Source organism: Nuphar pumila, chromosome 15 (genome assembly GCF_984573655.1).
Source record: "Nuphar pumila chromosome 15, dmNupPumi1.hap1.1, whole genome shotgun sequence".
Taxonomy (NCBI): domain Eukaryota; kingdom Viridiplantae; phylum Streptophyta; class Magnoliopsida; order Nymphaeales; family Nymphaeaceae; genus Nuphar; species Nuphar pumila.
The window spans coordinates 68,171,204-68,195,491 of record NC_143263.1 but is presented as its reverse complement, the minus strand read 5'-3'; the positions used below and the strand labels follow the sequence as shown (position 1 = coordinate 68,195,491).

Sequence of the window (24,288 nt, the reverse complement as noted above, 5' to 3'; positions counted from 1 at the left end):
GATAGTCCTCTGCTTTGGCCCAGTTTTCAAGCCCAACCGCTCTGCCTCTTCCCGCGAGACAAAGTTGTGTGTGGCCCCGGAGTCTACCATTGCCGAAGTAGACTTTCCATTCATAATGACTTCTACGTACATAAGTTCCTTACTGACCTGCATGTTCTTAGTTGCGCAACTTCTAGCTGCGTTAATCGATCACATGGCGCCCATCCTCGGTTGCATGGTCTCAGTGTCGCTGCCTTCAGTATCGCTGCATTCTTCCTGTGCAGTATTGGCTTGCCCGTCGTCTTTTACAAGGCGCTTTGGGCATTGCCGGGCGATATGTCTATCACCACAGAACCAACATGTCACAACTGCACCCTTGTTGTTGTTGTTATGCTTTGTGTAGTTCTGTTTCTTTTCAGATTGATGGCGTGTCGACGCCTCACCTTTATCGTTGCGCTACTCATCCTTCTTGCCTCCGTGGTCAGGCTTCTTCCTAACTTTGGTTGATGGGGTGAAAGGCTTGCGCTGAGTGTCAACTAAGCGCTCAGCCGCCACATATGCATCTTCCAAAATACGGGGGTTGCACCTTTCCACTTCAGACTGTGCCCATGGTTGAAGTCCTATAATGAACCAGTTGAGCATGTCGTCTTCTGGCATGTTAGGTATCTCCAGCATAAGCTTCTGGAACGTTCTGACATAGTCTTGCAACAAACCAGTATGTTTGAGCTCACGAACCATCCGGTAGGCCTGTCTTTGCGCATTTCTTGGCATGAAGTAGTTGCGCAACTCTACTTTGAAGTCGTCAAAGGTGTCTATCACACATTGACCCCTCTCCATGTCATTGCGCTTCCGCCTCCACCAAGCGATAGCATCACCATCAAGTAAGGCCGCTGCAGCCTTGATCCTCAGATCTTCGAGGGTCACATTCTGGATATCCAAGTAGTCTTCTACTTGGAACAAGAAGTTCTCAATGGCCTTGCTGTCGCGAGAACCATTGAATTTTGCGGGTCTAGGTACATCAATCCTTGATGGTCTCTCACCATTTCCGCCATTCAGGGTCACCGTCCGCTGCAACGTATGGTTCCTCAACTCAAGATCGGTCACTGTAGTCGTCAACGAAGAGACCTGCCCCATTAGTAAGTTCACCTGCTCTTGCAGGCTCGCCACCACATCATTCAATCCATTGAATGATTCACATGCGCGTGAAATCGCTTCATTATGCGAAGTCACATCTTCCACCAGCTTGTTAACAGTTGCAGCCAACTCTTCTTGGCCCCGAGGTGAACCCATCTCCTCAGCTTCGGCAACTGCCTTGCCTTTGGTGTTGCGTAAGTGTTGATAAGGCGCCACGATGTCTTGCTCACAAATCGCAGCCTGTCGGCGTGTCTGTCAACACCGACTCCGGAGTCCCTTCCCCAGCGCGACGATCCTTCCTTACCGCCGCAAGCCTACTCGCCAGCTCGCTTGCCGGTCGCGGAAGCTTGTAATCAGAGTGCAAGAGAGCAAGAGAGAATAGAGGAAGAGAAATTGCAATCACAAGAAGCAATCACAACGAGGGTGAACAAAAGAAAGCTCAACACATTTAATTCATTCACAATTTTGCCCGCAGGCTATTACAGTTCAAGTATACGGGCTGCCCCTTCGGGGTATTGATTCACCTGAACCGGGCAGCTTACATCAGACTCAACAAAAGCAAAACAGACTCTAAGCGCAACTGTACACTGTAAGTCGCAAGGGAACAGTTTTAGTGATCTTTATTATTTCGAGTCTTAGTGTAATAAATTATTTCTGTCAACGTATATTGTGATATTATACAGACCCTTAAATATGGATATAGAATTATAGATATGGCACACAATATAGAATTCTCGGTTAGGATCTAATATGGATACCTGAGCTAGGCCCAGTCCCACCCCATTAAAAGGTCCGGTGGACATATTGATAGGTCAAAATCAAGTGAACCATGAAGTCAATTACCAACCTATGGCTGGTAAAAGAGACCAGTAAAACTAGCTTGGCTGGTTTAGAGTGAACCCTAAATGGAGCTCGTGATAAGCCAAGTGATTATATAACCACATGAAAGATTAATGTCATAGGACACGCCATTTTTGCCCATTTGTTAAGTGACACGGCCCGACACAGGAACATAATAACACATGACACGCCCATAACTCACGTAATGACAATATTAGATTATTTTACTAATTTTCAATAGTTTTAACAATATTTAAAAAAAATGTGGTTTTATTGTATTATTAACAAAATATCAAAAAAATGTAAAGCAATTAAATAATGAAAATCTATTTCTTTAATGTCCTATTTTAGAAAAAAATTGCAAACTTGCATCTCAAACTCGTATCTACTCACGGTTTGTGTTATTGTGTCATAAATGCAACGTGAAATAAAAGTTATGTAGTATGTACATTTTTACCTTTACCGAGCCTACGTGAGCTGAGCGGAACCCATTCACGAGTTGATCATGGCTTGGCTTGCCTAGCCCATTCAATGTATGAGATTAGGGATGGCAGTGGACCGGCCTCGCCCCGTTTGGACCGGGGATGAAGGGTATGAAACGGGGATGGAGGCGGGGACGAAGGTTAAAATCCATCCCCGTCCGGGGGTGGAGGCGGGGATGGACGTGCACTTTTCCCCGCCCCGCCACGATCCCCGCCTCATCCACTTTTCCCCGCAATATCCCGGCCCCGCCCCGCCTCATCCCCGTTTGAACCGGGGATGGAGGACATGAAACGGGGATGAAGGCGGGGGTGGAGGATAAAATCCATCCCTGCCAGGGAGGCGGGGCGGGGGTGGAGGATAAGATCTTGAGGCGGGGCGGGGCGGGGGTGGAGACCTTGTCCCCCGCCCCACCCCGCCCCGCCCCACTGCCATCCCTATATGAGATTTGACAGGCTTTGTCCGAGATGAGCCACAAGCTGCCCGGGACGTAAACAGTCCAGATTCGAGTTGGATGCAGTCAATACCAGAACCGACTAATCAAATGTGGGTTTAACAGTTTCGGATTCAAATGTTGAAAGGCTCATGCCAAATCTGGTTTTTTAAATGTAATTAGACTTTATATCCATCAATCCAGATACTCGTTGGATTTGGTAGCGAAAAATAAAAAACCATATCCGCATCTAAATATCATCGGATGTGGTTTCGGCTTAACAAGATCCAACTAAACCAAATAGAATTCAGTCGGATATCTGATAAAATCCAATCCATTGACATCCCTATTGGTAACCAAAGCCACAAAATATAACGGAAATACCCCCATAAAACCATTGGAATAGCGAAACGTGCTGAGGGAAAGTTCAGAATACCCATAGTTATCCATGAATACAGCCTCAAATCAAGCCCAATCATAATAGCACTTTGTTTTTTTTTTTAATCACAGAAGCTTACGAAGCTGATTGTGGGTAACGTGGCAGTAAATAGCTTGCAAGACTTATTTGTGAGCACACCATTAGGTCAGGCAATCTTTTGTACTCTTTTATTTGTTGGGGTGTGGGGGGGAGAGGTGTGAACGTATAGTATGACTACATGACTACCTTGAGTATGTGCATGGAGAAATCCTTTATCAGTCTATTGAAGGCATGCGCAAGCTCTCTTTCTTTAGGCAAAGGAATGGTCGTTCATGGCAATATCATCAAGAGCGGATTGAGCACGTTGGCATCGATCCAGACCAATCTTATTGGCGTTTATGTGAAATGCAGTTCTTTGGTATCTGCACTCCAACTGTTTGATGAAATGCCTCAGAGAAATGCAATCGTTGAATCAGCCATGATTTATGGATATTCTAGATCCAGAAAGTTTGATGATGCACGCCAATTGTTTGAAAGGATTACGGAACCAAACGTGGTGTGTTGTAACGGGATGATCTCTATGTACGTCCACAATGAGAAAGACGTGGAAGGGCTTAATTTGTTTAGGGACTTGTATTATATGGGCATCAAGCCAAACGAATTCACTCAGTGGAATGTGCTTTTGAGGTGTTCAAATCTCAAAGCTTGGAAGAAGGCAGACAAATCATTGCTTTTGTTATTAGGGGTGGCTTCTCACTGGATTTAGCAGTTAGTAATTCACTCATCAGTTTGTATTCGAAATGTGGAAGACTGGAGGATGCAAAGTGGGTTTTTGATTATATGGCAGATAGATATGTATATTCGTGGATAGCAATGGTAACAGGGTATGCGCAAAATGGTAGAACAGGGGAAACAGCACGCTTGTTTGATATGATGCCTCAAAGAAATGTGGTATCATGGATGCAAAGTGGGTTTTTGATCATATGGCAGATAAATATGTATATTCGTGGACAGCAATGGTAACAGGGTATGCGCAAAATGGTAGAACAGGGGAAACACCACGCTTGTTTGATATGATGCCTCAAAGAAATGTGGTATCATGGAATGCAATTATATGTGGTTATCAGAAACAAGGGGATGATGAGGCTGCATTGGAACTGTATGTTCAGATGTTGAGGAATGGCCAGTTGCCAAACTCATCAACATTATCTGTAATCCTCAAAGGGTGTGTTTGCTTGCAAGAGATTGGGAAAGGAAGACAAGTTCATGATCAAGCGATAAAATTAGGAGTCAGTTCAAATGTGTTTGTAGGAAGTGCAATTGTTGCCATGTATGCTAAATTTGGTTACATGGTTGATTGCCAAAAAGCTTTCGATGAGATCTCAGAGCGGAATGTGGTCTCTTGGTCTGCTTTGGCATCAGGATATGCTCAAAATGGAGAAATATGGTTGCAGCTAATCTATTTAATAAAATACCAGAGAATAATTTGGTATCATGGAACTTTATGATAGCAGGGTGTCCAAAATGGTTTACAAGCTGAAGCACTTGAATTGTTCTCTGATATGATCAAGGCCAATGTGAAACAAATCAGTTCACCTTATCGAGCCTCTTGAATGCATGTGTTAGTCCCCAAACATCAAGAAATGGAAGAAAAATTCATGGTTATGCAATAAAAAGGGGTTTTGATTCACACAACTCAATTGGAAATTCTTTGATTACCATGTATGCAAAGCAGGAGGATATTGTAAGTACATCTGTATTTGGAAGAATGCGCCAGTATGATGTTGTCTCATGGACAGCCATGCTGTCAGCATACATCTTTAATCACAGGATACATTATGCTCGTCAGATCTTTGACACTATGCCAGAGAAAAACCTGATTTCTTGGGACACAATGATCTTTGGATACCTCCAAATTGGGAAATCTTCAGAAATGAATCAAGAAAAAGACTTGGCTCTGCACAGTTATCCAGAGGATGCATTGGAACTCTTCTACAAGATGGAAGAATTTGATATAAAACCAGATCACTTTACCTATAACTGTGCTCTTGTTTCTTGTGCTACCATTGGAGCCCTGCAGCAGGCAAGATCAATACATGCTGCCACCATAACTAGAGGTTTTGAATGCAACAATGGAGTAGCCAATCCGCTGATCAATGTTTATGGAAAATGTGGAAGCTTGAGGGATGCTGAGAATGTTTTCAATAGCATGCCCAAACTTGATCCGGTATCATGGAACACCATGATCACAGGATATTCACAAAATGGACAAGGCCATGAGGCATTGCACATCTTCCATAAAATGTGTAAATCAGGTGTACAACCAAATCATGTAACTTTCATTAGCATTCTATCCACTTGTATCCATACTGGAGAAGTTGAAAAGGGTTGGGAATTCTTTGAATCAATGAGCAGAGATTATGGAATTGAACCTGGTCAAGATCATTAGGCATGCATGGTTGATCTTCTTGGCCGAGCAGGTCAACTTTGTGAAGCTGAAAGATTAATAAATGATATGCCAATAAAACCGGATGCTGTTGTATGGGGAGCTCTTCTCGGAGCCTGTAAGACATATAGAGATGTTGATATTGGTAGAAGAGTAGCAAACAGCATCTTAAATGTTCAACCAGGTAATGCTTCAGCATATGTAACCTTATCTAACATTTTTGCTGAGGCTCGCTTTTGGGGTGATGCAGCTGAAATGAGAGTACAAATGAGAGAGAAGCGGTTACAAAGAGAATCAGGATGTAGCTGGATTGAAATTTAGAGTCGCACTCATTTCTTGCAGGAGATAAGTTCCATCCAGAGTGGAATTCCATTCATGTGATGCTCTCTACTTTGTATAGTAACATGAAGGAAGAACATTATATACTTGATGTTGGTTAACAAAAAATTTGGTTCTTCATTTAGCAAGATGATTCTTTTAGGTATATATATTTTTCTGGTGAATCCTGCTAGAGGCTTTCCCGCGGCTTGGCTAAAACAACATAATCATGGATGACAGTTTGATGCGATGATCAGTGTGTAACAACAAGAGTTCTTCAAAGCATGTGACGTACATTTAAGGAAGGAGTTGTACATAACCAGTTGAGATAGCTACAGCTAATATTAGGAATGGTGGCACAATTATAAACAATGCAATGATGGCAAAAAAAGCCGAGTCATTTCTCTGAGATACTTTGTCTAAGTAAGCCTGTCTCTTGATGTTTCTTTTCTGTGAAATGGTCAAGGATTTCATGCTCTCTTTCAGTTTTTTACCCAATGGAAGACTGAAGTCGCCTTCTCTGTCTTCAACTAGTTGCAGGAGTTGCTCACGGATTGTTGCCTTCTGTGGGTTTCCATCACTAATGTAACCTGATCATGGAATAAACCACTTGGTTAAATAGATTGGTCATGAATTGGATAAACCCGGTCTGTATCGAAAATGAATTGCACAAGGGTAGTACCACTGTCTGGAGAGCTGTTGGATGTTAACTGTTCTAAGAGGTCCAGCTGAGCACGCATTGAAGATCCTTTTCAAGCAAATGAATAGCTGTATGAGTACCATGGCCACACTATAGAATGAAATTCTGACATGAAAAACACACATCAGAGGTCATTGACTGTATGATGCAAGCAGAAAAGGGATTGCTCTTGATTTAAGAAGTAATATGGCTCAGAGGCATCCTAAGATCTAAAGGATTCTGAATGAGGGAGAAAATTCGCACAGCCCACACAGAAACTCTGTTGAGAAAGAAAGCATATGGTATTAAACTTTAAACAACAAAACTGGGCACTCGACTATATTACCCATCTTCATTTTCTGGGAAGTCATTATGATTCCCTAAACTGGTTTGCATGTCATGTATGGGAAAACTGAAAGAATAGTAGGAGAGGAGACAAGAAAAAACACAGATGGGAAAAGAATAATTAAATGTCTCAATGAAACTAAATCAAAACCAATAGACTGAGACATCAGAAAGAGCCCTTAACAGTGATACTGTCTCTCTTTTGGGACTGTCCAAATATACCTGGAGCAATGTGCATCAAAGTATTTCCTGAGATAGACATGCATCAACAAATAACAAAAGATTTCTGACAGTCATGCATCGCAACTGAACCCACCATCACACTGCAAAAAGCTGACAACAACAGCAAGATTTCAAAGAGCACAGATTCTCATTACAGTTACTGAAACTGTTCAAGATCTTTAAAAGATAAAAGCCTACTTAGACTCGGCCTTTCCCACAGTTTGCAGTTTCATTGTTACAACTTCTGCATACTTGAACCAACGTAAGAGAAACAAAAAGCACAGCAAGAAGTAAATTTTAATAAAAATTATTCCCAACCCATCTATCTACTTGTACTCGTGTCTTTCTGGCCGAACCAAAACTTGAATTTCAAAATCAGTCCTTGAGTTGCTAGAAATCAACCATATATAAAAGGAGTTCCGATAGCAGTCTATTATTTCTGGTAAACTGCACCTCTAATATGTTGACTTAATGATGTTCCTGCAACGATTTCTTACAAAAGCCGCTGGTGCTAACAAGTTAATATAGAAAATGTTCTCTTTTTCTCACTTGATGCTAACTGAATGTTGGTGATGTTTCACAAAATCAACGAGATTGTTTCACACTATGAGCACCTTCAGGTAAAAATGAATCAATGCGATTATTTTGCTCTATGAGCACCTTCGTGTAAAAGTTAAATCAACTACATTTTTTTTAGCTCTATAAGCACCTTCTACTGTACTTGAAAGCATATAACCCATATCACACGAATTGTTCTGTTCTGAGCTTCAGTGTTATTTCAAAAAACAAAATGCTCTCTCTCTCTCTCTTACTTTCGGCTCTCTCTCTCTCTCTCTCTCTCTCTCTCTAGGTCATCTGATGAAAAATTTCTTACATACAAACTTGGTCATCAGTAGCTTACCTGTTGTGGCATACTCATCTGAGAATTTATCAGATTGAGCTCTACATGGGGGCGATCGTCTCTCCAGAATTGATGAGGGTCTCAATGGAGTTCCAAGTTTATGACTGCAGTGCGGGTGACCCAGGGTCGAGTCCCCAGAAGTCCAGTCCATGACTGGAAATCTAGAGGGAGAGGTGTGGGGAGGGATGGAAACTGCAAAAGGCACGGCCATTGCTTCTGCCTCAGCTCCTTTCTGACCTCAACTGTTCCATTTGGCAATGGGCAAAAATTTCAGAAACTGAGTTTTTATCATGAATTGTGGGGAGCAATAGCACCACCACATGTTTTTGTCAAGTATTGGTTATCACTAGTTTTTCAGTTGCATATTCTGATTCTAAAACGGGTGACCCCACAAGTCTGGAGTGAGCGGTTCTCAAAAAACAAGAAAATTGGGATGGCTGTGCCTTCTTCCAGTAGCCTTAGCTGCTGGGCCCACAGTGACAAACATTATGGACGGCAACTTATCGGCCATGAAAATATCGTGATTTTTGGGGTGTTTTATCGCATTTTTATCGGCGAAATCTCAGCAATAAAATCAGCAAAAATAAATAAATAATAACGTAGAAAAGAAATTACTAAATAATATGAAAACTATAATTAACCAATATTTACTGATGTTATGTGGGTTCATTTTGAATAATAATAATATATATTTCGATATATTGACCATTTTAAATGGTGACTAAAAATATCACTTTTTGCAATATTTCCAACGTACCACTGATATTTGTGATTGAGGGTGGGCCACTAATGTGATCACTTGGTTCCAGAGAATTTCAAAATTTTAATACTTATTTCTATTAAAAAATCTTGTTAATAGCACAAAATACTTAAATAAAAATATATAAAAATGAAGAGTAATAAAATTGGTGAAAAATGGGATTTGTTTTCTCGTGATTTGGTGAAAAGAAGGAATGTATCAAACATTATTAGATTTTTTTCCAAGTGGAAAAATGTCACAGTGTTTCCACAATATTAAAAAGAAAATGCTACTTGAAACAGGTATCAATATCACTTAAATTGATGGAAAAGGTTTTTCAGAAAAAATATCTCTAAATACAACTTGACCATTATTTTTGGATGTAGTGGCCTCAAATAATACCTAAGAGTTAAGATCCATCACGTTCACTACAGTTGTATAAAAAATCCAAAGACTTCACATTATATGCAGCATCCCTGCATGATGGCCATGCAGCCACCTGTGTAACAACCATCTATCTTGGCATATCTCGATATGGGTAGGGTTTCAAACGGGTCTGATTCATGAAGTGGCTTTTGCAAATTTTGGCTGTCCAGGATCCAAATAAATCCAACTTCCCAATGTATTTTAAGATCCAAAATGCGATCCATTTGCATCCCTAGAGATGGGTTCATTGTCCATCTGAAGGAATGCTGAGATGAAGCACCATTGTCTATTTCGGACTTCGGTTATCCTAGTTGAGGATCTAGGTTTAAATTTAGTCACAAGGGCTTTGCCTTCTTGACTAAGATCATAGTTGAACCAGGTCAGCGTGGTGATGAGAAGGTTTAACTTATCCATTTATTTGAGGAAATAATGTTAAGAAGATAGTTTATGAAAAAGAAAAAGAATGTATTCCCTAAAAAAAAAGTGAGATGGCGTCTTATTTTATTGGCATTCAAAACTGGACTTGTACGCTAGATCTACTGATCTAGTAGGGGTAAGTAGGTAACTTATGAATGTTCCTAAGGTATGTTTGATGGCTTGTTCAAGATTGGACAGAACGAACCAACAAAACAGACATAACACAAGTTTTATTTGTTTTGCAACTGCACTTCATTTAAAGTTTGTTTCGACTGGACACGGAAGTTGTGTTCCAAAGTCTAACATTTGTTTTACATTATGCGGACAACATGTACACACATGGATAATTGATCGGATAACTTCATTTTGGATCGTACGTCTTGATCCGTACAACCATATGAGTATTTTAACATGTTTTATTATGGATTTTAATATCGGATTGAATCTAAAAGCTAAAAAAAGTTTAAAATTTGAGTAATTTGAGAAAAAAATTAAGATTTTATATTTTTTATGTACAAATATAAAAACCTTAAATAAATCACAAAACCTCAAAATGCAAAAAAACAAATCATAAATAACCAAAAAAATAAACTGCAAGAAAAATAAACCATAAAATTAAATAAAAAATCCTAATTCAAACTCTAATCAAAGAAAATGAAAGAAAGCAATTCTAATATATTTAATTGTAAAAAACCTTAATTAATGAAATTTGATTCAAAGCCCTAGTAAACAAAAATTCTAATCAAATAAAAGAAAATCCTAATCAAATTAACTATAAAATGCCTTAATTTAATTTTTTTGATTCAAAGCCCTAATAAAAGAAATCCATAATCAAACTAACTATAAAAATTTCTAACTCAAGAATTTGATTTAAAACCCTAATCAAATAAAATCACAAAAAAAACTATTCAAATTAATTATAAAAAACCCTAATTTAAATTTTTTTATACAAAACCATAGTCAAATAAAAAATTCTATTCAAATTAACTATAAAAAGTTCAAATTGAAGAATTTGATTTAAAGCTCTAATAAAATAAAATCAAAGAAAAACCCCTAATTTAAAAAATTTGATTCAAAGTGCTAATCAAAGAAAATCAAATTAGCTATAAAAATCTTTAATATTGATGTTAACGTTATTTAGTGTATACATTAAGATAGTTATGGAGGGGGTTATAAAGTTAATGAGACACTTATCTTTAAGTTAATGAAAGAATTAATCCAATCCTCTATATAATAAAACCATGGTCATGACCGGTGATAATGGAGCAATAGTTGAGCTTTAATGGAGGAATGTGAAAAGTCAGTAAACCCACTTGATTCTCACCTCCCAAACAAAGCCTAAAATTTGGATCCAATTGTAGAACGTACCTAAAACTTGGAACAGGATCTCAATATTGTAGGGGTTCAGGTTAGAATCTAGGCTCATCTGATAGGGGCGACTTGTGAATGTCACCAAGTTGACGGGATGTCACAAGTTTGAAACCCACAGGAGGGGTCCCTTGCCGCAAGAACGAAGTTTGGTGTACTTTCTGTGGGCAAGGGGGACCTTAAGGGTTTTACCAAACGGAGACCAGCCAAGGTGTGGTTGGTGATGGCGGGTCCAAAAAAAAAAAAAATCTAGGCATGACTAAAATTGTAAACCCGTATGGGTGATTGGGTTCATGTATTAAACATGGATGTGATTAAAATTGTAATTTCAAAATGTATGCAAAGGTTTTATAAACAACTTAGTTTCTTGTACCCAGCTTTTAATCTTGAATTAAAAAAAAAAACTTGTAAGCGTCAGAAAAAAATGTTTCACTCATAAAGCTAATCAATTAAAACTAATTAATGCTTTGTCTAAATAGATGTTGCAAATCGAGTCCAAGTAAGATTGATTATTAGAATTGAGTCGGGCATGAAAGAGGTTTGGGTACAAATTGGGTTGAGTATGGGTTGGTTCGAGTATATATTTTAATGAACCAACTGGGTCTAATGGTTCTCGTCTAATATAGTTCCAGATCTGGTGGGTTCAGGTAAATATTGCATAGAACTAATTGGATCAGATATAAAAACAAGTGAGTTTCAAAAAGGTTGGGCGATATACTGCTAATTATTCCGAGAAATGACCCGTTTTTCAAAAGGGTATAAACTTTAAATCTGACTCAAACCACCAAGGCCGGTTCATGTCTAGCCTATTTGAGACATTGGTTTCAGTTGGGTATACCTGACCCCATTAGGCCATTACACCCCTAGGTAAACGAGTCTGGATCGGGTGCAATATGATTGCACAAAAATTGTGCATTAAGCACCCGATGGCCCTACATCAAGTCTTGGGTCCCACACCTGACAGGCCTGTTCCCGGGTAATTAGGTGCTTAATGTACAGATATTTGTGCAATCACATTGCACTAGGTAACCTCATACATGGGCTGGAGCTCCTATTGAGCAAAACATTTTACAATGTGCACTAGATCAACGACAAAGGAATCGTGGTCCCTAACTTTTCATATGCATGCGAGCCACTACATCCATCAAGATTCTCATGATTCTAATTTAAAAAAAAAAAACAAAATATAAGGAAATATTTTTTTTCATTTTTAATAGCCTTCATCCCAAACAATTGGGGTCGGCGATATGAACAAAAAAAAAAATCATTTTGGGCCCTCCACATGAATCCTTCTCCTCCAATCATTTCTATCCAATGTCATGTCCTTGGTAAGGTTCAAAGCCTTATCCTTTCTTATCATCTCCATCCAAGTCTTCTTAGGCTTACCTCGACCTCTTTTAGCTAATATATTTTCCCATTTTTCCATCCTTCTAACTGGAGCATCATTAGGCCTTCGTCGATCCATAATAGATATTGTTGATATATAAAAAATTATTTTCTTAAATATTATTTTAAATTATTAAAAAATCGAGAGAGAAGCTAAATGCCATGACTATTTGACACAACCAATCACATGATAGCATTTCATGTGAGCCCATGTAATGCTGTCATGTAATCGGCTAGCGACACATAGTCATGGGACTTAGCTGTTGCAGATTCCCTTTATTGTTTGGTTGTAAGTGACTGTAGCAGTAAGTAGAGGTGGGGCAATGAGTCGGGCAGTTCAGCTCGTCATAGGTCGGGTTTAAGCTTATAAATTAGGTTCAAGTTTGGCTCAAACAGAGTTGAAACGAACTAGGTTATAACTCGGCTTGACACGATTGTAACATGCAGGATGTGGTTTTCCCAATGAGTCAGCCGGAACCAAGGTGTTGGTCTAACCCATCAATTTAAAGGCCAAGCTTGGACCAGGGAGGTTGAGTCAACAACTCAGTTAGCCTGGTCCATTAGCGAGTCAGGTCAACCCGTTGACCACTCCTAATTGTTTGTTAACCATGCATGAGCTAAAATAAATGAATATATGATTTTCAGAGGTAAAGATTTTGAACCATAAAATTTTTTAAGAACCTACCTGAATCCTTATCATTTAAGGAGTTTCAAATTCCTTAGAGTTTTGAAATTTGAAGTCACCTCCCTTCACTATTCTTTACCAAACACACTACAAATCCATTTAAACCTGCCACGTCATGTAAGCATCTCCGACACCCTCCCATACCCCTTCTCCCAAACAGGGGAGGGTGGTGTATGTTCGCTCCCGATGATTCACTGAATCCCACGTCTGTGTTCGGGGCTTTGAATGAGCACCACGTATACAAGCACATGAGGCTCGTATTCCCGTGTATGTTGGCATAACTTTGCATCGGACTCTGGTGTTGTTGCAAAGACTTAAGTACCCTTTCTTGCTATTCTTCTCATAAAGTGATGGTTTGAGAAAATGACAAAAATGCCCTCCATCCACAAAGTCGAGGATGATGTTGACTCTTCAAAGTCTTCTTCTTCTTTTTCCGTTTAAAAAAAGGACAAACATGTCCTCCATCCAGAAAGTTGAGGATGATGTTGACTCTTCAAAGTCTTCTTCTTCTTTCTCTGTAAAACACTGTAAAACCCTCTCTCTCTCTCTAGAGAAGAAATCAAGAGAGGCAAAGAGTTCTTCCTGGAGAAGGCCATGAACATCAACCCTCTCACTCTCTCTCCCTTCTCTCTCTACTTCTGTGCACATCCAACAGACGATCCTACATTGCTCCATCAAACACCGACTGACCTGCACACTGATTGTAGCATCGTTCAACTTGAAGAGTTTATATGTATAGGAGAATACAAAGATGTCTCTCGGATTCATTGGAACATTTTATTTCTTTTTCAATGTGCAGTTGGCTCTTATCATTTTCAGTTGCTTTTTAGATTATACTTTAAATTGTAGTGTATTTTAAATCCATTGATTTGTATGTAATCGAAGCTCATTTCGATCTGAAAATTTTACTGCAACTTCATGCACATGTATTCATGCTCTCCACCAAAAATTAGATCATTCTGAGTTTGTTTGACCCACTTTAAAAAGTCGAAGTTCGGAACCTGTTATTTTGCACCGTCAGGATTTTAGCAGAATTAGGACCAACTTGCGGGAGTGATTTCTCCCTAACCAGAGATGATCTTTCAAATCCGTAAAAAGGGTTGTTTTCTAAATTGAAGCTAGTTTGTCCATACCAAATTTCAGCGATTTCTTTGGGGTTTTCATACCAGTTTTGGGTTAAAAACCACAACCCTGTCACCCTGTGTCATTTTAACGACTTAGATTTTGATCCATTTTGTCAGAATTTTATTTCCCTAATGAGAGATCATTTTTCAATTTCGTAAAACGGGTTCTCTTTGCTTATGTGTCTAGTTCATTTCTGTAAATTTTTAGAATTTTTCATGATCAATTGCTATCTTATTTTGATTTAATACCAGAACCCTGTATCCAGATTTTGGCCCCCATATCATGACTGTTGCAGCCCTCCTTCAACAAATCGCTATTTGATTGACAATATTCTTCAGCAAATCGTTGTTATAATTTTTTTGGGTCTCTAATGTGTCCCTACTATGATTTGTAATATTTTCGGGTCTCCAACGACCCCTACAATGATTTATAGTGTTGTCCGGTCTTTTAACAATGATTTGTAGTATTTTCGGGTCTCCAACGACCTCTTCAATGATTTATAGTGTTGTCCGGTCTTTTAACTACAATTTGTAGTATTTATGCTTAGATTAGAATGAATGAGCATGTAGTTTAATTTTTCATTTTTCATAATCAATATGTTGCATTTTTATTTTTATTTTCATTTTCAATACACTATAATGAAACACGAATGGCACAAGCACCATTCTAATAAAAGGTGATTAAATCCATGTTGACGATACCAAATTTTGGGTCAAAAACCACAACCCTGTCACCACAACAGGGTGACAAGTTGGTATTCCGCAAATCGCTATATAATGTTTTTGAATTGCACTATAGCTATTTGTAGTGTCTTTCGCAAATCGCTATAGCGATTTATAGTGTTATTCAGTAAGCAAATCGTTGTAAAACGCTGCCCAAATTAGGACAAACTTGTTAAAATTTATAACTCTTTATACATATTTGATATTATAAATTTGTTAAAATTCAGGACTGGACTGGTTACAGATTAATCTTATTTAACCATGATTAAACAAAATATTTTTGGTTTTTTATATATTTGAAATATTAAATAAATATATAAAGTTATAAAAATTTTCAGATATAAATTAGACAAATAAAGCAAAAAAACGCTTTTTACAGATTTGAAAAATGATCTTCCATTGGGGAGATATGACTCTTGCAAAATGAACTAAAAACATGAGTAACTCAAACGATATAGAGTGTGATAGGGTCTTGGTCTTCGACCAAAAACAGATATGAAATTACCATAAAAATTGCTGAAAATTGACAGGAATAAACTAGACTCAATAAGAAAGACACCGCTTTGTACGGATTTGAAATCCGATCTTCGGTTAGGGAGATACGTCCCCGACAAGTTGGTCTTGATTCAAATAGCGATTTACGCGTGACGGCTATAGCGATTTGTAGTGTTAATCGCTATAGCCATCACACGTCTGTGTTCGGCTGGTCAAATGAGCGCCACGTATTCATGCACATGGGGCTCGTATGCCTGTGTATGTTGACACACCTTTGCATCAGACTCTGGTGCTGTTGCAAAGACTTAATCACCCTTGCTTTTCTTGCCCTGAAATGATGGTTCGATTAAATGACAAAAATATCCTCCATTCAAAAGCTGTGAAACGATCATTCGAGAAAAGGACAGAAAAGGGCAAAAAAGGGCAAAAAAGTCCTCCATCCAGAAAGTTTGATGTTTACTATTTAAAGTGGAGACGTTCCCTATTCATTAAACTCCTGCGCGATCTGCTGTAACAGTAGCTCCCATTATCAACCCAAACTTTGCCTTCGTCTCCAGTCGAGTTTTCCGCCTTGTTTTTTATCTTGTTTTACAACACATTGTCGCCTTCTCGTGCCTGTCTTGTGTTACAAAACATTCCTGTGTCTTCGCTTCATTTTTGTTGTCGTTAGGCATCATGGAAGAAAGCAATAATGCACAAACATTCCAAGAAGTGCCATTAAGGCAGCGTGAGTATCCTTTCATCTCATCATGCTATCGATGAAGAAGGCATGTCGTCTGGTATGCCATTAAGGCATTGTTTGGTTATTGCAAGTAGATCATGTTCTTACAATGGTTGGAAACTTATCGATATTTGTAAGACGCTAGGACATGTTGACAAGAATGCTTGTTTACAAATGCTAGGAAGGGCCTCTACCCCATCAGGTATCCTATATTAACTCATTATATGCATTGTATCGATTTGTTTGCTATTATGCTCAATTTCTTTCTTATCGATTTGTAATTTATTGTGCGATATATTTATCGACCTTTTAGATAGTATGGTTTTGATTATCGAGTTGTAAGTTATTATGCTGAACTGCCGTATCGATTTTCAATATCTTACAAATCGATATGTATATCGATTTGTAAGATATTATATGTTATGTAATATGTATTTCTAAGATATTTGTACACAGACTTTGAAAACGTGTGCTTGCAGAAACACATCGTTACTTGCTTGTGGGGGGTAGGGGGGGGGGCGATTTTCGCAGGCATGTCGCTGCTCTTTCAGCGACTTCGATTGGACTCACTTTTGAGCCTAGTGGATGTAATGAGAGCGTTATCGTCAACACACATGTACGACATGTGTAATACAATTGGCATGGTAAGCGACAACTCGATGCTCAGTATTAGCAAACATCAAACCGCACTTGCTTTGATACTGTCATTCATTAAATCGTTGTCTTGACTTGCTTAACCTTATCGGTATCCGTTGTTATATGCATCCTGATTAAATCCTAGTAAACGTATACGCTTGCTAACTCCACTATCTTCTCTTCTTTTTCGTTGCTTGTAGGCATCATGGAAGAAGGCAATAATGCACAAACATTCCAACAAGTGCCATTAAGGCAGCGTGAGTAGCTTTTCATCTCATCATGCTATCGATGAAGAAGGCATGTCGTCCGGTGTGCCATTAAGACATTGTTTGGTTATTGCAGGTAGATCATGTTCTTACGTTGGTTGGAAACTTATCGATATTTGTAAGACGCAGTCATTAGACCCACTCTTGACTTGAATGTTCCAGTAGAAGAAATGCAATTCAATAATGAGATAGACTACCGCGACAGTACACATAATAAAAGTGTAGGCACCGGGAATGTACATGAAAGTACACTTGACTTGAATGTTACAGTAGAAGAAATGCAAGTTAATAATGAGGCAGATTTTGATGTCAGTACACACAATAAAAGCGTCGAAACTGGGAATGTACATGGAATTACACTTGACTTTGTTCCTGTAGAAGGAATGCAGTTTAATAATGAGAAAGCTACATATAAATTTTACAATGATTATGCCTTAAAAGTTGGCTTCAGTGTGAGAAGGTTTTCCTGGTCAAAAAATGCACATGGTGTCGTGGTTAGAAAGACATATGTTTGTTCCAAGCAAGGTTGGAAGAAATCAATGGGAAATCCAACAAGGAGCATGCCAGAATCAAGATGTGGATGTCAAGCGAGAATGGTTTTGAGAAGACATCTGAATGAGAAATTTGTCGTGCGTACTTTAATCAGTGATCATAATCATGAGTTATCTGTATCATGTATGACTTCTATGCTAAGGTCACATCGTAAAGTAACTGTAGCCCATGCTGCAATGGCTGAAATGGCCGATAGCGGCGGCATTGCACCAAGGAAGACATACAATTTGTTTACCCGCATGGATGGTGGTCGCGAAAATGTGCCATTCACACCTTTGGATCTAAGAAACCACTTGAGAAGGAAGATGACAGAAAACATGAAGAACGTAGAAATATGTTCTTTGGTTCATTACTTATAGAACAAATCAAGCAATGAACATGGTTTCTTTAGTGCAATGCAAGTGGACGAAGATGGATATGCTGTGAATATGTTTTGGGCAGATTCATAGTCAATAGTGGATTATGAATGCTTCAATGATGTGCTTGTGTTTGATACTACAGTAAAGATTAATACTGAACAGTGGTCATTTGCGCAGTTTGTCGGAGTGAACCATCACGCACAGAGTTGTATATTAGGCGGGGCATTTTTGTATGACCAGACCAAGGAAAGCTTTGAGTGGTTGTTCAGAGTATTCATACAAGCAATGAACGGGAAGCATCCTGAAACTGTACTTACAGATGGTGATCACACAATTGCGGCTGCAGTGGTTCATGTGTGGCCAGATGCACATCATCGCCTATGTTTGTGGCATATCTTTCAAAATGCAGCAAGGAACATAGGACACATATTTAATCAGAATACAAGGTTTGACAAAAAATTTACAAGGTGTGTACTTCATAGTGTAGACGAGGTCACCTTTAAGTCAGATTGGGAGCAAATGATTAAGACATACGACCTTATTGACTGTTTGTGGTTACAAAATTTATATGCAGAAAAAGAGAAGTGGGCATTGGCATATGAAAGACAATACTTTTGTGCAGGTATGATAAGCACACAAAGAGCTGAATCTATGCATGCCACGCTGAAGAAGACCCTGTATTCATGTTTAACAATGTTTCATTTCATGAAACAATATGATTTATTTGTAGACGGTCTAAGACAGAGTGAGCTTGAACAAGACGTGAAATGCTTCAATAAACGACCTCTAACTCTTGGCATGAAAATATTGATGCGACCTGCAGCTCTGTATACACTGACTGTATTTGAATGGATCAAGAAAGAGGTGTTACATGTCATGAATTGCAAAATAGAAGGACTCGTGCAAACCGAGAATATACACAAATACCATATTTTATGGCAGGGCGAAAACCATCACGAAAGGCAAGAAGCACATGTCACGTACAATGTTGACAACAGAAGAGTTGAATGTTTGTGCAAAATGTATGAATTCAAAGGTATTCTATGCTGTCATGCATTAAAGGCACTCAATCAAGAGAAGATACAAGAAATACCTAAGTCTTACCTAATACGAAGATGAAAGAGACGCACAAAGATTGAAATGCTCGTTATGGACAATGCGAGTAAATCTGGTGTGGACCAGAAGTGTCACATAGGCTCTCGTTACCAACAACTGTGTAGGTCATTCATGCATGTTGCGGATTTGGCATCGAGAAGTGAAGAATGCTATGTATCTGTGAGAAAAGCTGCAATGGAGTTACTTGAAAACATGGAGTCAATTCACCTTAAGTCCATTGCAGCGAATGAATACCAACCAAAGATAATGGGATCGAACAACGTAGGTGAAAATCATGTTTCGCTTGACACTCCCGAGAAGTTGCGCCGAAGCGTAAACATTATCTTCAACAAGTCAATAGTGAATGTTGTTGATTATGATAAACATATTCATGAAGCGAAGGGTATCAAAAGAAAACTTGCATTTGATCACAGTCGTCAGAGGCCAAAGGGTGCACTAGAATTGGTTGGCAAGAAAAGGACTAAGAAACAACCAACCTGTAATAAAAAACAACAAAGCCCTTCGAATGAACAAGTATTTTAGACATTATATTGCTTCTCATTACGTGAAGCTTGTCAATATCTAACTCGTGTAATGTCCAACATGCAACAATACCCTACAGAAGTACCAGTAAACGTTGAAACCTCCATTCCTCCCGACCAGATTTCCGGCAAGGATCGCTTCAGTTTTACAAGTCTATTGGTATGTAATCAATGTGGTGAGGAGGTATGCATTTCTTGTGAAACTTAATGCAGTGTCTTATATTTTCTCTATCATGACAGGCTCTGATGCATTCGACAGATGAGAATGGGACGCAGGAATCTCGTGTGGTCTATTAGTTTAGTTTTCCGTGCTTGTGTTTTTGCTTAAATCGATAAGTAGCGATTTGTGGCTTCTGCTGAAAGTCGATTCATGACATCACTGAATGACGATTTGTGGTTATCGTTGAATAGCAATTTGTGTCATCGCAGCATAGTGATGTGTGAGTATTGTTCGAATGTCAATCTAAGCGGGCTGATGTTATCATCGCAAAAATTTTCCCCACCCTTACGAGAGAGAAACGAATTTCGTGAGTCAAACTCGACCAAAGTTTTGAAAATGGTTTTTGAAAATTAACTCGCCTCCGTTTTGAAAATTTGCGGAAAAATTCCGTGGAATGGGATCCGCCTGTCGGAACGAGGTTCAACCATTCCTGACGCTTTAACTTGACTCAAATATCTAAATTATGCTCTATTTTTCCTAGAATGCACAGAGAATCAGGCTTGTGCTATGAAATTTTGAAAATAATGCAAGTTTGAGAAAATATGATGTTTGCTTTGGAAAATTGAAATGCATTTGGAAAATGATTGGAAAAGTGCTTGAAATTGGAGTTTCTGGGAAAATCATTGAATTTCATTGAAAATCAGAAATTTGCATTGGAAAGTGATTTCTCAGGAAAACTTGAAAATCTGAGAAAATTGGTTTTGAGATTGGAAACTTGGAATTGATTTTATGAGAAAATGGATTTGAGAATTCTGAGAAAATCAAGAAATTCATTGGAAAATGACTTTTGAAATAGAAAATGGATTCTTAGGAAAATGAGAACTCTGAGAAAATCGATTTCTGAAAACTTGGGATTTTTGAAATTTGAGAATGTTAACATTGGAAAATCTTGATTTGAACTTGGGAAATACTTTGAAATCTCATTTGAAAATTTAGAATTCTGGGAAAATCCAATCCTGAGAAACTTGGAAATTTTTGGGAAAACTGATTTATCTGAAATTGAAATTGGAAAATGAATTTGAAAATGATGCAATTTGAATGAATATGAATTTGAAAAGGGAATTTCATTGAGGAATTGGGAAATCCTTTTAAAACTTTGAGAAATGCAGTGCATTTTGAAGTTAGCCTAAGAGTGTAGGCTGAATGTGGCTGATATAAAGATCATAAATCTTGGTTTTCTTCGTATTTTGACTATGGCCATAAATATGAATCCCACCGAGTTTATAAACTCTATAAAAGCTTGTGCACGTGCCATTCGTGTAAACCATAGTGGATTTGAAATAAATGCACATGGATCATACATTAGATATTGGAATTTTGCAGAAATTAAACTATATACAATGCAACCCTATTCTAAGCAGAAAAGTAACTCTTATTCCAAATATTACATTGATTTTTACATTGAATTGAAATAAAATAAATAATAAAATGGCTAAGTCTTCTTCATGAATATTCCTGCAAAACTGGAAAACAAGGTTAGCACAAAAATATAGGTTTTTCTGAATTTATCCAAAAATATGAGAAATTATCGGATATTATTCAGATATAAACCCCAAATCATACCCCTTTGATATAAACATGATAAATAATGAATAAATTTCGAAAATAAACTTGAAAATTCAAAATTGGGGTCAAAATGACCAAAATACCCCTGATGACCTTGACATCATGATTTTCTGAAAGAATTTTTGTAAATTTTGGAATTTTGAAAATCAAATGAAATAAATCAAACATAATATGATAAAATATGATGATATGCATGAAATTTTGTAGAATTAGAAATTGAAATTTCGAAATTATGGACAAAATGATCAAAATACCCCCGACAACAAGACTATGGCCTTGAAATTAGGGTTTTCTAAAATAAATTTTGCAAAAATGGAAAATGTAAAATGCAAATGACATTGAAATTAATCCTAATATGATTATACATGCTCATGTACATGAAAAAAACCCTAAAATGGCGAAAATATCATAAAATATCAAATTTAACCTGATTTTCGCTTGATTTTTGCTTTTGAATTTAAAGATAAACTAACACATAGAGCAAATCAATTTGGAATTAAGCCAAATTTGGCATGGACACCTAAAATATCCCTAAAAACAAAATGGAGCTCGAAAATCTATTTTTTTGTATTTTTAAATATGGAAATTCAAGTAAAAACCTTAAATTTTGTGATTTTTGCCTAAAATATTGATTCTAAAGGGGATTTAGGATATCAACCTTCCATAAAAATTTCCCAAATTTTATGGGGTGACAGAGGACAGTAAGTCAAGGATTTTTTCATTTTACACTTTCTGGTTTTGACCTATGGTCGGAGCTGTGCCACTTCGGCAAGTCGAATCGGAATCCGGCGACTCCAGGATTTGGGGGAAACAGACAGGTTTTGGTAGAAAATGTGGGAAAAACAGTAAACAGATGGGAAAAAGGTTGAAATTATGGGAAAATATCTTTAACAAATAGGGGAAAGTTTTATTTTTTTACACAATTGGGATTCGGGTTACGGTTTGGAAAAGGTCACACTGTTATCATAGACCTAAATCTCTGGAATTTCTGGATATTGGAATCTGTTAGACAGAAAGAGAAAATTCGGGAAAAATACTGAAACAGATCCAACAATTCTCAACTTTTGGGAAATGACAGGAAATAATGTTAATAATAACTTTTGTGTTTAAAGGTTTTGCAAAAGAGCTACATATTGAGTAGACTTGGTGCATTAAGGTCTGTCTATACCCTGACAAAGAAAAATCGAGATTTTCCCAGGGTTCTGAGAAATCCAATTTTTTACAGAGGTCAAAACTGCTTGGAAAAACCTCAAAATTTTCAGATCATTAGTAGATTCAATCATAAATCTTCTGTGATTTTTGGAGTACAATACAAATCTCCCACAAGGGTGGTTCCGGAGGTTCTTGTCAGCTAAAACTAAACTTGAATTTTCGAAAAGGGTGAAATCCCAATCAGGAATTTGGGTTATTAGAGAGGGTTATGAAACCCAAATTGATCTAAATATTTGGCAGGAGATCGATGGTAAGTAATCATAACTATCATGAAATTTTCAAGATTTTTAAACAAGAGAAACTACATGAAATCATAGATGGACTCTGCGCATTGACTGGGATACTATGGAATGTTAATCAAATTACACTACTTGAGTAAAACAACTATTTAACCAAGAAAGAAAACTAGATGCAATATCAAATGAATAAGAAACATGCAATTTACCTAATAATGATCATAATGCATGAAAAGCCTTAGGGAGATATGATTGATGTTCTATGTTAGCCATCGGAATGAGGGATCCGATCCATTGGTCGGATGGATGGCCTCTTTTCCATGGTTTTACCATGATGGAACCGATATCATCTACTAATTTAGATCTATGCCATGAAATCAATATGAATTCAGTCTTAATTAGGCTTTCGTTGCATTTATGACATAAAAAAAAAATTTGAAAAGAGAAGCAACTGAGGTCATTACATGGTAAGAAGAACAAAAAATCATTCATATTGTGAAAAGGAAAGACATCTTACCTTGAAAAGGGAGAGCTTGGATCGGCTAATGGGGGTTTTCCACCAAAGAGGTCCTTACGTGCTCCCTTGCAATAGATAGGTTCGCTGCAGCCGATGGAAAAAGTTGAAGATGCTGAGGGCTGGGCGTCTTCTTTGTATGGGCTGGAGACCGGCTGCACTAGAGTTGGTAAGGTTGTGGAGCTTCAATGGCTGGAAGCTGGCTAGAGCGGCTGGGCGTGGAGGCTGCAAAGAGGTGCTGCTAGAAGGCTTGAACCGGTATGGGCGTGGAGGCTGCAGCTGGCTGGACTGGAGATGCTGGTTGCTGTGGTGGCTGAAGAAGAGCTGCAAGGGATGGAGGATGGTGCTTCAAAGTGGATCTGCTGGCTGCAAGGAAGAAGATGGCTGAACTGTTCTCGTGGTGGCAGCAGCTGCTGTGCGTTGAGGCGATGGCTGGAAGTGTAAGTTGTGGCTGCAACAGCCAAGAGGAGAGAGAGAGAGAGAGAGAGAGAGAGAGAGAGAGAGAGAGAGAGAGAGAGATGTGGTTAGAAGATGGGACAGCCGTTCTTTTTTTTTTGGTTTTAAACTTAGTTTTTAATTGGGCTCCTACCTAGGGTTTTATGAGTCAATGAAAAAGGGAGAGACCCCCTTTACGTGAATGGCTGGGCAAGAGGGAAAAGAAGGGAGGAAGAAAGGGAAGAAGGAAAGAAAAAAGAAAGAAAGAAGAAAAAGAAAAGGAAAGAAAGGAAGAAGAAAGGAAAAAAGAAAAAGGAAAGGAAGGAAAGGAGAGAGGGCTGGAGGTTTGGGTGACCATCTTGTGGGTCCCACCTCT

At 38.2% G+C, this 24,288-nt stretch overlaps 2 protein-coding genes and 1 long non-coding RNA gene across 4 annotated transcripts; 1 reads left to right on the top strand and 2 right to left on the bottom strand.

Annotated features, from left to right (window-relative positions):
* Window positions 1-3,606: 3,606 nt before the first annotated feature.
* Window positions 3,607-4,897, top strand: LOC149815525 (pentatricopeptide repeat-containing protein At2g41080-like). The gene is made up of 5 exons (XM_089990560.1): window positions 3,607-3,971; window positions 4,094-4,168; window positions 4,299-4,311; window positions 4,412-4,681; window positions 4,799-4,897. Exons 1-5 carry the CDS (start codon window positions 3,607-3,609, stop codon window positions 4,895-4,897), a joined length of 822 nt encoding a protein of 273 aa, XP_089846686.1.
* A 54-nt stretch (window positions 4,898-4,951) lies between these two features.
* LOC149815524 (uncharacterized) lies at window positions 4,952-5,838 on the bottom strand. 2 transcript variants are annotated; one of them, XR_016427826.1, is made up of 3 exons: window positions 5,717-5,838; window positions 5,319-5,358; window positions 4,952-5,241 (listed from the first exon to the last, which is right to left on the bottom strand). It is a non-coding gene; the product is annotated as an uncharacterized LOC149815524 (long non-coding RNA). The 2 variants fall into 2 exon arrangements; XR_016427825.1 differs by having other exon boundaries at window positions 4,952-5,358.
* Window positions 5,839-6,307: 469 nt separating this feature from the next.
* LOC149815523 (myosin-G heavy chain-like protein) lies at window positions 6,308-8,456 on the bottom strand. Its single transcript, XM_089988401.1, has 3 exons — window positions 8,196-8,456; window positions 6,731-6,796; window positions 6,308-6,638 (listed from the first exon to the last, which is right to left on the bottom strand). Exons 1-3 carry the CDS (start codon window positions 8,404-8,406, stop codon window positions 6,346-6,348), a joined length of 570 nt encoding a protein of 189 aa, XP_089844527.1. The 5' UTR covers window positions 8,407-8,456; the 3' UTR covers window positions 6,308-6,345.
* Window positions 8,457-24,288: the final 15,832 nt, after the last annotated feature.